This window comes from Kogia breviceps, chromosome 1 (genome assembly GCF_026419965.1).
Source record: "Kogia breviceps isolate mKogBre1 chromosome 1, mKogBre1 haplotype 1, whole genome shotgun sequence".
NCBI classification, from domain to species: Eukaryota; Metazoa; Chordata; class Mammalia; order Artiodactyla; family Physeteridae; genus Kogia; species Kogia breviceps.
The window spans coordinates 113936464-113953065 of NC_081310.1; the positions used below are offsets into that span (position 1 = coordinate 113936464).

The window sequence follows — 16602 nt, forward strand, 5'->3', positions numbered from 1 at the left end:
ACAGGGCAGGCCCAGTGGTTTCTCATCAGCACCGGGGAGAGGTGCAAAGGGTGTATCTGAGCAGGGCTTTAGGGACCAAAAATGATGCCGCTCAGGCAAAGGGAAGGTGGGTGGGCAGGATTGTCTACTTTGTGCAATGTCTGTGTTGTACCTCACCCCAAGGTCTTGGGCGTTATAGCATCGTGAGCAAGTGGTCAAGAGCTCTGCTTTTTTAACTTCAAATATTTGTCCTTGCGTCTGCCATTTAGAAAAAGGATCCTCCACCTGCAGAGTGCGGCCAGCCTGCACAGACAAAGATTACTTCTACACTCACACGGCCTGTGATGCCAGTGGAGAGGTGGGTAGCACGGTCATTGGGCCCCTTTGCCTGCTCCTTGGGCTTTGCCAGATCCGGACCTCCAGCGGCCAGTGAAGCTGGCACCCAAGAAAACCCCACAGACCTCTGCAGTGACCCTGGGGCCAGTGGGGAAGCAAAACGAGATGACCTCATTTATTTTCAGGTCAGAAGCTGTTTTTGCCACATTTGTTCCGCTGCTTATTCACATATGTTCTGTTTCAAAAAAACCCTTCATTTTCTTTTCCTTGGTTTCTTCCATTTGCTTCACCCCCTGGGCAATGGCTGCCTGTCCATGCATACTTATTTCTTCACGGAACTCATCAGACTTGTCCCCTCGGCGCTGCTCTTGTGGGCTGGCAAAGGGGATGATTCCTACTTCCCTGACTCACTGGAGAATGGCCTCACTTGTTCCGTCTCTGCTGGCTCCCTCTTTCCCCCCAGGCTTTCTGCGCCAGAAAGACTTTCCTTTGTAGTCTGCTCTGCCATTGAGTGAACAGGCATTTTTTGAGTATCAGCTGTTGTGCCTGGCACTGTGCTTCAGCTGGGGAATCAGAGATGAGCAAGATGGGCTCCTGCCCTCAGAGGCTCACAGTCCTGTGGGGGAGGGCAGGGACAAGGAAGATGGGCCTGACGGTGTGCAGGGCACTGGGGGGAACCCAGAGGAGGAGTGACCAGGACAGGGGGTGGAGGGCAGAGAAGGTGTTTCAGAGGAGGTCATTTGTTCACATGTACAACCAGCCACTGTGCTGGGCGCTAGGTGTGCAGCAGCTCATAAAACCAAGGGAACGTCTACTCTCGTGGAGCTTAATTCTTGTTGGGGAGCAAGTGGAGGGAGAGACAACAGACAGACAACAAATGGGTGTATAATAATACATCAGATGGTAGTAAGTGGTAGGAAGAAAAACATAAAACAGGATTGGGAGATAAAGAATGACAGAGCTATTTTAGAGAGTGTAAGGATGACCTCTCTGAGGAGGTGACATTTGAGCCGAGATCTGAGTGAGGTGAAGGGGAGCTAGCTCTCCAGGCAGGGGGTAGCAGCAGGTGTAGAGGGGGCAGGTGTGTGCCTGATGACTTTGAGGAACAACAGTAAATGAGCAGGGATGGCTCAAGGGCACTTGAGAGATGCCCAACCTCACCCCTGATTCATCAAGGCCTTCAGTAATTCATCTCCTCTTTTTTTATCCAATTTCTCCATCAAAAGACTAGGGACATCCCTAATAAGTGACAGATACAATGCTTCTCTCGTCCACTGACTTGGTGGCTGACCGTTCCTCTTGCCTTTTTCCCCTGGTTTTTTTTGAGATATAACTGACACATAACATTGTGTAAGTTTAAGGTGTACAATGTATTGATTTTATACACTTACATACTGCAAGATGATGACCACCATAGAGCTAGCTAACAGCTCCATCAGGTCACATAATTACCATTTCTTTTCTGTGGTGAGAATGTTTAATATCTACTCTCTTAGCAGCTCTCAAGTATATAATACAGTATTATTAACTCTAATCACCTGTACCTTAGATACCCAGAACTTACTGATCTTATAACTGGAAGTCTGTGTTCTTTAACCAACATCGTTCCTCTTGCCTGGATGTCCCAGAGAACGTAGTGTCCATACCCCCATGGGGATTGTTATTATGTGCTTGGTGCCCTTGCTAGACAGTGAGCTCCTTGAGGGCAGGGGCCACGTCGTTCGTCTCTGAGTCACATAGATGTATTAGACTTGCTATAGATGCCTACTGAATAAATGAAAAAGCAAAGAAAACACTTGGAAGACAAATTGGGACACCTCAGCCATCCTCTCTTCCCCCCAGGGGTTACATAAGCCACCTCTACTCCATGCCTTTTCGTGTTCTGGGATTTTCACCAGCTGCTTTTCCTGTGACATTGGTAGTAATAAGATTCTACACTGGAATCAGAGCTTTCTCTGGAGGCAATTGGTCCCCCCATTCCATCCGACACACGAGTCCTCATTAGGTCTATCCCACTTCATCCAGTCAACATTCATTCAGCAGATATTTATTGAGCACGACCATGTGCCAGGCACTAGGCGACGGGCCTGGGATATGTCGGTGACCAAAACAAAGTGCCCCACCGTGGTGGAGCTTTCACTGGAGCCCAGAATCCCCCCACTCTCAAGGTAAATTCCTGAAGATGTGCTAATCCCACACAGGCAGGCTGAGTCGTGCTTTGTTTCTGCAGACACAGCTCATGTACAAATGGGCCCAGCCGAAAATCTGCAGTGAGGATCTGGAGGGGGCAGTGAAGCTGCCCGCCTCTGGCATGAAGACCCGCTGCCCACCCTGCAACCCTGGTTTCTTCAAGACCAACAGCAGCACCTGCGAGCCCTGCCCTTATGGCTCTTATTCCAATGGCTCCGGTAACCCCTCCCCCACCCCACTCCCTGCCTCGTGTCCATTCCCACACCACCCACATGGGCGGGCCATGTGGGCACTCCCAGTGTCAGCTGAACGTGGGCTCTGTCCTTCCAAGGGAGGCAGGAAGGGCCAGGCCACCTCTGAGGACTATGCTTAGGAGAAGAGAGGTCAGGGTGGGCCCTGTCTGTGGGTCCGAGTCATACCTGAGAACTGCCGGCCTTCCTCCTCATTCCAACTTTGAATGTGACTCAGGCCTGAAAGGACCCAATCCTCACATCAAAGGCTTCCAGCATGTGGTGGGGACGCTACCTAGAAGGTTTAGGGAGCTGGGATGGCCACATTGACACAATCAGAATTTGTAAGCCACTCTGCAAAAAAGGAGTTGGGGGGATTTGTATACCTATTAATGTGAAGGCATTCGAGGATAACAATGTGACTAATAATATTAACTATATGTATCAGACCAGAGGATATGTTTAAGCTTTAAAATGAATAATTTGATGGGCCAGTAGTCTAACTGGAATATGAGAATGAAGGGTCAGTGTTTACACCCTGAGTTTGTTAAATACATTGTCAGAATGCTTTCAAGTCAGCTTGATGTCACTGTGCAACGGTGCTCAGCACCACTCTTGTTGGGCTGCCCACCCCTGTTGCCACTTGTCTGTGTGACAGCAGCTCCAGTAAGGGTGGCTGTGGCTTTCCTGCTGAATGCGTGGATCTTACGGCTCCCCCAGATTGTAGCCACTGCCCAGCGGGGACCGAACCTGCCGTGGGATTCGAATACAAATGGTGGAACACGCTGCCCACGAACATGGAAACGACCGTCCTCAGTGGGATCAACTTTGAGTACAAGGGCATGACAGGTAACTGCCTCCTTCCTGACTGTGAGCTTTCAGCTTGCTGCACTGCCACAGGGGCTCTTCCCCCCTCACGTTTCTTCATAATAGCGATGTCTGGAGAAAAATGAGCTAATCATGCCATGCACTCCCTTGCATGCTCCACTGCCCATGGACATATAACATATATTCTGCCAAGCCTTTGTTTTAGAGACAGAAACAGAACTAGAAACGATGTGTACACACTCCAAAGGCCGTCCTCTGAGAGTTTCAGAGACTTTGACCAAAGTAGCCAGACAAGTAACATGGTTTGTTTGGCGGTGATTCTGAACGCCTCAAAGGATGGTGTTCTCTCTCTTCCAGAGTGTCATCTGGGTGCACATTTGCCCTGCACCCAAGACCACGGGGCATTAACTCTTCCCTCTCCTTTTCCAGGCTGGGAGGTGGCTGGTGATCACATTTATACAGCTGTTGGAGCCTCAGACAATGACTTCATGATTCTCACTCTGGTTGTGCCAGGATTTAGGTGAGGAGTACAAAGCTAAAGGGAAGCCCACACCACCCTTGGCCACATCCAAGTCTCACATAGCTAGGAGTGTTGTAGAGGAGAGGGCTTCTGGCTTGTGGAAGTGTCAGTTCAGAACAGAGGAGATCATGGTTATGGTCTGATAAAGTTAACCTGAATGCTAACACTCATTCTTAGTTGCTGCCCATGCTGATTACCTACTGCTCTCTCATCCTGTCTAGCTTCTCCTATCATTCAGCCACATGCTACTTGAATTCCATCTCCTCATAGCATCAGATAAGATTTTTAAAACCTGTAAAAAATAGGGCCAGAGGTGCCCATAGACAGTTCATCTTTATTTGGGGCAAGAAGATTGGGAGGGATTGTTCTTATCATATTTATCCCCATATGCCAAGAAGACCTAGGATAATAAGCAATTTGTTTGCCATTAAAAAAAATACAGGGGCTTCCCTGGTGGTGCAGTGGTTGAGAGTCCACCTGCCGATGCAGGGGACGTGGGTTTGTGCCCCGGTCCGGGAAGATCCCACATGCCGCGGAGCAGCTGGGCCTGTGAGCCATGGCCGCTGAGCCTGCACGTCCAGAGCCAGTGCTCCGCAACGGGAGAAGCCACAACAGTGAGAGGCACGCATGCCGCCAAAAAAAAAAAAAAAAAAAAAAAATACAGGCAGGGTGGTACGATGCAAAGAACACGGGACTGGAAGATAGCGCACTTGAGCTTTGCCACATACTGGTTAGGTGAACTTGGGAAAGCCATTGTGCCTCTATAGGCTTTAGGCTCCTTGTCTGTAAAACAAGAGAGATTGACAGTCTGTGATTTTGGACTAACTCAGATTGAGATGATTCTTCTAGCCCATAGGTAAGCACCACTGTGTAGGGAGGAGCTGGGAACTGGAGGTCCTCAGAATTCAAGCAAATGGCCAAAGCCAAAAGAAAAGCCATAAATGGATTTCCAAAGCCAAAGTGAACTCTTCTGCCTATACGTGCTTTAGAGGTCACGGGGAACCAATGAATCGGCGTCCCGGTTGCAAATTTGGCTTCCCCATTCCCTCCTTCAAGCTCCCTCCTTTTCATCCCTGGCCCAGTGCTCAGCCACAGTGGTTGCTCAAAAGGTTTCCCTTCCCTTAATTTACATTACTCAGAGCCGAACAGCTATATCCCATGTTTATGAGGTAAGCAAACTTTTTAGACTTTTGGGAGGTAACACTCCCCAAAGTACTTTTCAATCTGCAAATATGATTATAGCAGTAAAAGCACTTCCTCACCCTACTCATTGTCCACCCCCCACCATCCCCACCCATCGGGCATGGCTGTCTCTTTCTCCAAAGAAGGACCAGCCTGAGAACCTTGTTAAAGAAACAAGTTGAAGTACCTGCTAATTCGATCCTGGCAAAACCCCCACTATCCCTGGGAGAGAGCTGCTGAGCGAATGCAGACAATTGACATCTTATGATAGTGATGCTTCTCAAACTTTAATGTGCATATGAATCACCTGGGAATCATGTTAATGCACAGATTCTGATTCAGTGGGTCTGGAGACCACACTCTGCTTGTGAGGCTATACAGCATTTTACAAAGCACTTCCACATCTGTTATGCCTTCGGATCTTACCACAATGATGGGAGGTAAATTAAGAAAGATTATTACCTCCGTTTTACAGATGAGGAAACTACAGTTTGTCTAGGTCAAGTTCACACAGCTTGGGTGGCAGAATTGGACTTAGTCTGTGCTCTTTCCAACATACTCAGAACTTAATCCTGTCCCCCAGCAGACCCTTTGCTGACATCTGGGCTCTTCAATAAGCACTGTCTGCCTCTGGAACTGACTTTTGATTTCTGTCCCACAGACCTCCACAGTCAGTGATGGCAGACACAGAGAATAAAGAGGTGGCCAGGATCACATTTGTCTTTGAGACCATCTGTTCTGCAAACTGCGAGCTCTACTTCATGGTGGTACGTTTTCCTTTCTTTGCCCACTTTGGGGCTTCCAAGGACTATTGGGAGGGTTGGCCCCTCTGCCCTGCCAGGGTATCAACATAACTGACACCCTGGCTTACAGTGATTTTGCAGAGGAAGGGCCTGACTCTCTGTCAGGGACTGCACCGTTTAATATGGGTCTAACCCACTGTGATGGCCCCCAGGATGGCAGCGGTATGGGCATCCTCTCCCCACCAGCCACCCAGCCATCGTGCCTTCTTCACTTATCTGTCTTGGGTTCAGGGTATGAATTCTAGGACCAACAGTCCCGTGGAGACGTGGAGAGGTTCCAAAGGCAAACAGTCCTATACCTACATCATTGAGGAGAACGCTACCATGAGCTTCACCTGGGCCTTCCAGAGAACCACTTTTCATGAGACAGTAAGCTCCTCCCCTTACTCAGATGCTCAGAGCCCAGAAGAGACCTCTGAACCTGGAAGGATTCCTGTATTAGCTTAAGTATGAGGTTGAGCTTCAGAATCCAGGGATTAGAAGACTCCTAAGGAGTCAAGCAAAGAATGCCTATTCCAGCCCCTGAGGAGCACCTAGCCTTGTCCAAATGACTTCCAGGGGAAAATGACACTGTAAACTCCTAAAATTACCTGTCCCTCCACATGTGGAGGGACCCTCCACAGGTCAGGAACCACATGTGTGGTTCCTGACCTGGTATACCCTGTTCGGTCCTGCTCTTGTTTTTAATAAGAATAACTTTGGTTTTGTTGTATTTTCTTAACTCAAAATAATGTAGGTTCATTGCAAGAAAACTTAAAAGATAGAAATAAGCAAAAAGAAGAAAATCCCCCATAATCCTACTACCCAGAGATAACCCAGTTAACATATGAAGTATCTCCTATACAGTCTTTATTTCTCTACAAATACTTTTTCTTTTATAAGGAAAAAAACTGCTTTTTAAAAAATATGAGCACCTACTGCATATTTCCCCATGGTACTTAATATTTGTATATGTCATTTAAATTGTTTAGTCTTATTTTAAAATGACACAAAATGTACATAAAGAGTTACTGTTAAGTGAGTAAAAAGAATAGGATGTTTCTAAAGATTTTTCTCAAGTATCACGGGATAAAAAATATTAAGTCATACTCTTACTATTATTTCTGGAGCACTCAATTGCTACTGCTCAGCACTTGGCCCACTGTCCTCTTGTCTCTGTTTCCAGGGAAGAAAGTACACCAATGACGTCGCCAAGATCTACTCCATCAATGTCACCAATGTCATGGATGGCGTGGCTTCCTACTGCCGTCCTTGTGCCCTGGAAGCCTCTGACATAGGCTCCTCCTGCACCTCTTGTCCCGCTGGCTACTATATTGATCGGGATTCAGGAACCTGCCGCTCCTGCCCCCCTAACACAATCCTGAAAGCCCACCAGCCTTATGGCGCCCAGGCCTGCATGACCTGCGGTCCAGGAACCAAGAGCAACAAGGTGCCAGCAGTTGGCCGTGCATCCTAACCTTGGCCCTCTGAATGGGCCACCTCAGAGGGTGCCGGGTCCTGGGTGGGGTTCTTGAGGGGCTGATACCGAAGGACTCCCCCTAGTATACTCCCAGGTTGGCGTCCTAGAGGATACCCATCCAGGCTATGAACATAGGTGGAGGGTTCTTAGCTGTAGTGTTTGGTTTTCAGGGTCTGGGCTTCAGTCATGAGTGAGTCTCATCTTCAGGGGATGGGTAAGGGAGATCTGTGACCATCTGGTCCAGAGGGTTATTTGACCTCTGTGCAGAGACCTGAAGGGAAGGAGTAGTGGGACTTGTGGCTCAAATTCAGCCTACTTCAGTCCAGCCTGTTATCATGGGAATTTGCCTCCTCTTTGTGGGGAGGGTAACCCACCTTTGCTGGGACATATGGTTAATTGGCATATTGCTGTCTCCTTTCCCAGGGGTTTCTTCTAAAGGGGAGCAGCAGTGCTGTTTCCCCCATGCACTTCCCGAATCTAAGAAAATACTATGACCAAAAGCTCTTAGTTATTCATTAATGCTTTTAAGTGAACTTGAATTTTACTAATCACAACCACATGGACACACATTTGTGAGACATTGTTTACACAGTCTGCAGATGCTGCTCAGTTTAGCTGTGCAATAAGTGCATCAGTTCTGCAGACCCCTGGCAACCTCTTTGGGACACCCTGGACTTTTGCCACAAAATTCCTCCCCCAGGGCTCCCTCTGCTGCTATGGGAGGGATTGACAGTTGTGTAAGGCCGCTGCTGCCTGGGGATCTTAAAATGAGCAAGAAAGGGGTTTATGGCTCAGTTTCCTACAGAGAGCCTGGGAAAAAGTAATCTGGGGTTCAGTGAGTTTTAAATGGGGGAGGGGGACCAGGCTTGTAGCTTCTCTTCTGCCAGATATCTTGGACACCCTTCTTCCAGTTAGCACCTTGTTGTCTTTTGCTTGAAAGTAAGAAGGGCCATCTTGTGTCTTGAGAGAGTTTTATAATCTAGGCATAGGAACAAGGCTACAGAATCTGACCCAACTACCTACTGAAAAATAAGAGGTTTGGGTTGGTACATCATATATGTGCTACTAATTGAATGGCAAGATGTACATAAACCACACTAGCCCCTGTTTCGCATCTTTTAAAGCCCACCCCTAATCCATACTTCCTCTTCTCTCACCCTGCGTGGGCTGGACCAGGCTGGGGAGAGTGACTGTCACTCTCCGTGGGGCCTCCTCAAGGCCCTGCCTGCGCAGCCGGCCTGACGGACCCCTTTCCCCTCAGATTCACTCCCTGTGCTACAATGACTGTACCTTCTCAGTCAGCACTCCGACCAGGACTTTTGACTACAACTTCTTGGCTTTGGAAAACACCGTCTCTCTGGCTGGAGGGCCAAGCTTCACTTCCAAAGGGCTGAAATATTTCCACCACTTTACCCTCAGTCTCTGCGGAAACCAGGTAAGCTGTGCAGGTACTGACCATGTGAGAACGGAAAGGGGGCGCCAGCGGATCAGAGGCCAGAGGACACGGGAGGTTCAGATTGCAGAGGACTGGGGAGATTCAAAGGATTTTTAATGATTATTATTCTCCCGGAGGACTTTCTCCTCTAAAATCAAATCATCTGGACTATAAACATTTAGGAAAATGAACGTGTTTAAAATAGGTGTAGGGAATTCACTGGCGGTCCAGTGGTTAGGACTCCGTGCTTTCACTGCCAGGGCCCGGGTTCCATCCCTGGTTGGGGAACTGAAATCCCACAAGCCGTGCGGTGCAGCTGGAAAATTTGTGTGTGTGTGTGCGTGTGTGTGGTACGCGGGCCTCTCACTGTTGTGGCCTCTCCTGTTGCAGAGCACAGGCTCCGGACATGCAGGCTCAGCGGCCATGGCTCACGGGCCTAGCCACTCCGCGGCATGTGGAATCTTCCCGGACTGGGGCACAAACCCGTGTCCCCTACATCGGCAGGTGGACTCTCAACCACTGTGCCACCAGGGAAGCCCCCGAAAAAATTTTTAATTTTTTTTAAAATTAAAATAAAATAAGGTGTACATTTACTCCTCCCTGACCTTTATTCCCTCAAGATGATTATATAAAAACTATGCACATACATCAACTATACTTCAATTAAAAAAAATTATGCAGGAGAAAGATATTTTTTCCTTAAAAAGCAGTATTCAGGGCTTCCCTGGTAGCGCGGTGGTTGAGAGTCCGCCTGCCGATGTAGGGGACACGGGTTTGTGCCCCGGTCTGGGAAGATCCCACATGCCGCTGAGCAGCTAGGCCCGTGAGCCATGGCCGCTAAGCCTGTGCGTCCGGAGCCTGTGAAAAAAAAGCAGTCTTCAGTAATCATGACACTTGCCTTTCGTTTTCTAGAGGCTGAATAAAATAAATTACTCTTTATTTCATCTACATGTATCTTTGCTGACAGTACATGTTGCCATCAGCATTTCAGGCTGCTGAAAATATTTTGGATGCAAAATTCAAAGGCAGAAATGTAAAGGGTAATCACACCACCACTGCACTTGACTAAATTACAAACAAGCCAGGATTAGCGGTTGGAAAGTTAATTTCAAATGTTGCAAAATAAAAAGCGTCTTGAGCATTTAGTCTGTGACTATGTGTGGAGGTTAGGCCTTTATACCACACAGCTTCTACCCATCTTCTGCAGCATGCAAAAAAGTTGATTTGTGTTTATAGAGAGAACATGCCAAGAAATAAACTAATCTGTGAAAGATTAGAGACAGATGTCTCGATCTTGTTTTTAAGAAGTCTTTGAAGAAGTTAAAGCCTCAGAAGTGACAGTGATAACTCAGGAATTGAGACTGATTAAAGCAAGCCCCATGCAGCAAAAGTTTTAGTCAGTGAGTTGGGAGAGAGAAGATGGGAATTTGGAGAGTCTGTGAGTTTTCTTTTCTTTGCTCCCTTATTCTTATATAATCTAAATGTTCCTTTCTGTTCTCATGTTCTTTACCTATTTCTTACAATCTTGAAAATAAACTGAGATAACAGATTTAGCAACTTAGCTCTATTTGTAATAAAATTTATCATATTGAAAATCCTACATTCTAAATGCTTGGTCCACTTAAATTTAAAATATTGAATAAATGGTCTTATATTAGCAAAAATGTTATATATTCATATTCCATAAATTTGAAGAATTTTTAAAGGAACAGTATCTCAATATCTCTTCTATTACAAAATCTTGAGGAAGGAGTTTCAATTCCCTCCATCTTCCAGAGTTCTATTCTATACAGTATGGGTTGTTAAAGACTGGAGGAGAAGCAATCTTTCTTCTGTTGATAAATATTTTTTAATGGAATAGGGTCCAGTAGATCCTAAGACGTCCTACCTCAAGGCAGGGAGAGGGCTGGTTATGGGGTCTGTTCTAACCCCCAGAACACTCTGGAAGGTGCTTCCAAAGTAAGTATGGTAGAATCACAGCTCTAAGGAAGACACAGAAAGGGAATGGGAAGCAGGCCAGAGGTCCAGATAAATTTCATGGGATTAGTTACACATTTCAGTATCTGCCTAGAAAACTGACTAGGATAAGGAAGGCCCTTAACTGGTGGGCTGGTAGATTCGATCTCCAAATCAGTTGCCACCTTCACATCGCTGCTCATATAGGGCTCCCAGGTGACTCGAAGGAAACAAAAGACTGGGGATCCCTGAGCCAGAGTTCCAGAAACTAGGACACCTAGGCCTTATTCTTAACTTTTTTATCTTTTAAAATCTGTCTTGTAATTAGAACTGGGATGAATCTTTCCACTGCAACACACTCTTAGAAAGTTGAAATTTTAGACACAGAAAAACTGTTCCCTGTTCCGTTTTGGGAGAGTTCTTCTGTGATCACTCATTCCCTCCCACTTCCTCCCCACATCCCCTGCCCAGGGTAAGAAAATGTCCGTGTGCACCGACAATGTCACTGACCTCCGGATTCCTGAGGGTGAGTCAGGTTTCTCCAAATCCATCACAGCCTACGTGTGCCAGGCGGTCATCATTCCCCCGGAGGTGACAGGCTACAAGGCTGGAGTGTCCTCGCAGCCTGTTAGCCTCGCAGATCGGCTTATCGGTGAGTAACACAGTTGCTCTCGCCTGTCTGAGTGTGTCTGTGTAAGAGAGAGTGAGCCTACCAGGCTCGGAGGTAAAAGGCCCCAGGTGAGGGGCCCAACCTCCTGACCTCTGTTTCCTATTCCATCCTGGGTTACGAAATGCCCCTGGGGCCACTGACAAACCTTTGGTTCACCCTTTCATGAGCCACTCAAGGATGTGATGAGATGAAGGAAGGTGGAATGGACAGGTATTGAAAGAACAGAAGTGGTTGCCAGCTAAATGCTACTAGTGAGAACTAATTAGGAACTCTAATTTGGCAGGGGTGACAACAGATATGACTCTGGACGGAATCACCTCCCCAGCTGAACTTTTCCACCCAGAGCCCTTGGGAATACCGGACGTGATCTTCTTTTATAGGTGAAAATGAGAGGCCAGGCTAATGCAAGTGAAACCCAGGGCTCCTCCGCAATCTCTGTGGTGTCCCTCCCTCTCTAGCCACCTACTACTACTTAACAGACCTGCCCAGCAATGAGCACTAAAGGCTGGGATTTCCCCATCCTAGCTTCTTGGGTATTCCTGGGGCAGGTCTGCCCCTGGTGGCAGGGAGGAATACTGGATGACCTGTGGCGGACTACCTTTCTTGCCTAAGGGAGCCTCCAGTGTTGTGCATCTGCTAGCCTTTCCTAGTCCAGTGCATTTCCCCTTGATCAGATCTCCCTGACCCCAACACTCTCCTGTGTGTCAGGCCACAGCCCCAAGTCCACATTTCCCCAGTGAGGGAACTGTTCCATGTTGACTTTACTTAGTGGCTCTCCAATGACACAGATGAGTGACTCATTCCCCCATGGGGGCTGCATTCTCTGCAGGTCCAATGATGTGACCCAGTCCTGCAGTTCTGGGAGATCAACCACCATCCGCGTCAGATGCAGTCTGCTGAAACCTGCTCCTGGAAGTCTGTCGCTGCCAAGGTAAAGGGATGTAACAAAGTCCCCCTCCTGTGGCCTCATAACGTCCCAAGAACCACACAAAGAGTACTGCAAAAGAGCAAACCATGTGAGATCCATTAATGGGTTCTTGGGGACACAGTCATGGCTCCAAACCCTCAGTCTTTAGATGTCAAGAATGGAGCAGAAGGGAGAGTCAAAGCGACCCTTACACTCCCAGACCATTATGGGAGCAGCTGCCTAGCAAAGTGACGAACTGCTGGGGCTGAGAGCCAGATTCGATTCCCCTCCTCCACTTACCAGCTCTGTTATGGATACAGTTCTTATCTTCTCTAGGCCTCTTCTTCCTTATTTGTAAAATGGGGATAGTAATAAATTCCCTCATGAGGCTGTTATGAGAATTAAATGAGATGAGACTTGAGGACTTCCCCAGATGTCTTCCCCAGATGTGGTTACTTCCTATTATCATTAGGATTAGTAAAGGTTTAGGGAACCCTAGGAATCTCTCTACAATTGGAAGACCCTATTCTGAGTTTAACAGCTGAGTGCACTAAATTGAGGACTCCTGAACTAATTTGATTACAGTACCCTTCCCCCGCCAACCTTCCTTTTTTTCACATAACACTAACATCTTGAGGGGTACCAGTCTTGAGGAAGATGGTTTGGGAAATGCTGCTCCTAGACAACAATTGATCAGGGAGATGGGGAGCCAAGCAGCACATTTTGACCCAGCAGTGGTGTCAAAATGTAAGATCACTGTTCTTGTTGCAAACGTTACAGTGAAGTACACTGCAGATAGCAGTGACCTGAAGTTCATTTCTGAACCCTGCCCCCCACCTCCACCCTCTGCAGAAAGCTGCATGGGACTTTTGCAAAATGTCACATGTCCATGGGTTGGACAGGAGCTTCTGAGGGGTTAGTTGGGCAGCCATGCTAGAGCTCAGACAGCTTACATTAGTTCTCATCAGATGTCAGCAAGAACAAACGGGCAGAGGGTGGGAGCCCTGGTGAAGGCCGGAAAGGCCTCTTATCATCAGGGAAATTGGAGAGCAAAACCTGGGTTAAGGACTAGTTGGAAGGATCCTGATGGAGCTAACAGTCTGGCAAGGAGAGGACAGGTAAGGCAAGTTATGAGATGACAGGACTCCAGCCAGATCTTCCCAGCAGTCCTGCAAGTGTGCGCTCATGTCTCCTTTCTGCTCTGCTAGCACGTGCTCCGATGGGACCTGTGATGGCTGTAACTTCCACTTCCTGTGGGAGAGCAGGGCCGCTTGCCCACTCTGCTCAGCTGCTGACTACCGCGCGATCGTCAGCAGCTGCGTAGCTGGGATCCAGGTAGGTGTCTCTACTTGGGGACTCCCCGGGAGACAAGGGAACGTGATATCTGAGTTCCTTGTTTTTCTCACCAATAGAAGACTACTTATGTGTGGCGAGACCCAAAGCTGTGCTCGAGTGGCATCTCCCTGCCTGAGCAGAGAGTCACCATCTGCAAAACGATAGACTTCTGGCTGAAAGTGGGCATCTCTGCAGGCACCTGCACTGCCATCCTGCTCACCGTCTTGACCTGTTACTTTTGGAAAAAGAATCAAAAGTACATGATGGGGTATTGCAGTTTGGGGATGGCCAGGGTTGGATCATTGAGCTGGGAAGAGAATATCTGAGAGTATAAATTCATGGGGCTATTCTCTGGCATTGGCCACAGTCCCTGTGACTCTGGCCCCAGATGTGTCGAGCCACTTATCCAGTGTGTGCCTTGGTTATCCTGACTCCTAAACAGGGATGGTATCACATGGCAGTCTGTGAAGGGCTGTTAGATTCTCAAAAGAAAAGCAAAGAGAATTCTTAATTTGTTATTATTAATAATAAAAATAATGACTTTACAATTCCATTATTTCTATTAAGCTTTGAGATCACAGAAACACCTATACTTGAGGAAAAAGATCCCTGACTTGGGAGTCGGATTCCTTAGCTATATGCCCAGCCCAACACCATTTTGCTATGCTTCAGTTCCATTACCCATGGTATGGGAATATCTCTTTACAGCCCAGCCTTTCTCCCTCTTTCCCTTTTATTCCACATTTTGGTGTCTCATCTTTCCCATCCCCTTGTTTCATAGGCTAGAGTACAAATACTCCAAGCTGGTGATGAATGCTACCCTCAAGGACTGTGACCTGCCAGCAGCCGACAGCTGTGCCATCATGGAAGGCGAGGATGTGGAGGATGACCTCATCTTTACCAGCAAGAAGTCACTCTTTGGGAAGATCAGATCATTCACCTCCAAGGTAGGGAGGCTGGCCAGTGCACTGAGGTCAGCCTGGAGGGCTGGAGAAGATATACCAGTCCTAGGATACTGAATGACCCCACACTGTTCAGGGACCACTACTCTGCTCCCCATCCTCCATACTATTCTATCCCCCCACCCTATGAATCCTGGCTTCTGCCTTCTGTATTTCCACACCATACTCTTTCTCCTGGGGCCCAAGGCTGCTATTGACTAGGCCCCTTCTCTCCCGACATGCACTCCAGTGGATGAACTGTTTGGGCCTTTTAACTTCCAGAAGTATTGAACCACCCATGTTGTAAGGTTCATGACCCCCTCCCCCCTGCCCTTTTCTTTTTTCTTTTCTTTTTTTTTTTTTTTTTTTTTTTTTTTTTTTTTTTTTGAGGGAGGGGAAGAGGTGATCTCTAGGATCAACTTCCGATAGAAGTGCGGCTCTCCTTTGGCCATTGGAGGGTGCTGTCCCACGGATGTCTGGGCCTGGGCCTGTTTGGGGTGGGGAGGGATGGCGAGGAAAGGAAGGTGGGGAGGTGTTTACTTGGCTGAATCTCATTCCCTTTGTGCTGATCTTCCAGGGTGACTCCCTTGGCCTCCTTAGACCTTGAATTTTTTCTTTTTAACCAATGGAAGAACAATTTATCCTGGGACACTTGAGTCTTTCTGGAACTTCTAGAATTCAACACAGATGGAGAGCAAGGGGTTTTAAAGATATTTCTTACCCTCTGACTGGCTGAAGGGAGCAAGAAGAATAGAGGATATCTTAGGTCCATGTTTCCACAAAGCCACTGAAAGCAGGAATTTTATGAGGGTTCCTTCTGTCACCTATTTTCCATTTCTCTCCTTTGTTCCCCAAACTTGCCCATGTGCAGCAGCCAGCTCCTGTCACCATCTCTCTTTCAGAGGACTCCTGATGGATTTGACTCGGTGCCACTGAAGACATCCTCAGGAGGCCCAGACATGGACCTGTGAGGGGTCCTGCCCTGCCTCACCTGCCTCCTCACCTGGGCACATCACCTTGCAAGCCTGTGGCAATGTGGGTGTCAGTTTCCTGCAATACCCACTGCTGGAAATCTCTTCGTTGTGGCCTTATCAGAAGAAGTTTGAATTTCAGATCTTTGTTTTTTTATAGAGTACCCAAACCCTCCTTTCTGCTTGCCTCAAACTTGCCAAATATACCCACACTTTGTTTATATATTACTCCTTTGCTTGCATCTTGTTTCCCAAAATGGACCAGCCATTGGAGCCATAGCTTCATCTGCTCATATTTCTTATAGCTCTGGAACAAAAGTATTTCTCTCTTTTTAAGTATAGAAACTCCTTCCCCTGTCCTCTTACTTAAGGGCACAAGCAGCTGTGAGTCACCCTGATCATATGCCCTCAGCTCATGTTATCTTTAGGAGAGAGGCTGGGTGAGGAGGGTACTGGTATCCCCTGATGAACCATCTTCATGGTTGCCTGGATTCATCTCTCCTGGATAACCAACTCAAACTGGTATAATGGATAGGCTGAGGGCCAGATGAGTAAGCCCTGGGTAAGAAGGGACTTGATAAGCACAAAGAGGCAATAAAGGAAGGTTTTATTTTGTTTTTTAAACTGGGTACTTCATTCCCTTTTCTTGAGTAGGCTATAACTATTCTCACTGGAGCCAAAGGAAAAAGTTCATTGAGAAAATGGGGAAAGCCCTGATGGATCTATTCTGCCCCCAACCCCCTGCCTTTTAAAAAATTTTTTACCTCCCACCATCTCCCTATGACACTAAAGGGAACCAGGTAAGCCCCAATTCCAGATGTTCTAGCTTTATTCTCTATTTGCTTCTACCCAGAAATGAC

General features: G+C 47.5%; 1 protein-coding gene across 3 annotated transcripts in view; it reads left to right on the top strand.

Moving 5' to 3' along the window:
- Positions 1-16366, top strand: part of ELAPOR1 (endosome-lysosome associated apoptosis and autophagy regulator 1) — a 64606-nt gene extending 48240 nt beyond the window's left edge. For 2 of the 3 annotated variants that reach the window (XM_059078580.2, XM_067041261.1), the window contains 15 exons: positions 249-337; positions 2546-2723; positions 3456-3584; positions 3993-4083; positions 5927-6032; positions 6300-6437; positions 7234-7497; positions 8789-8962; positions 11390-11570; positions 11872-11968; positions 12418-12519; positions 13704-13830; positions 13908-14086; positions 14612-14777; positions 15674-16366. In XM_059078580.2, coding sequence (XP_058934563.1) covers positions 249-337; positions 2546-2723; positions 3456-3584; positions 3993-4083; positions 5927-6032; positions 6300-6437; positions 7234-7497; positions 8789-8962; positions 11390-11570; positions 11872-11968; positions 12418-12519; positions 13704-13830; positions 13908-14086; positions 14612-14777; positions 15674-15742 — 2090 coding nt within the window. In that variant the 3' untranslated portion in view covers positions 15743-16366. Of the gene's footprint in view, positions 1-248; positions 338-2545; positions 2724-3455; positions 3585-3992; positions 4084-5926; positions 6033-6299; positions 6438-7233; positions 7498-8788; positions 8963-11389; positions 11571-11871; positions 11969-12417; positions 12520-13703; positions 13831-13907; positions 14087-14611; positions 14778-15642 lie in introns of all 3 variants that reach the window. The other variant, XM_067041257.1, reaches the window with a different exon arrangement.
- The last annotated feature ends 236 nt before the right edge of the window (positions 16367-16602 follow it).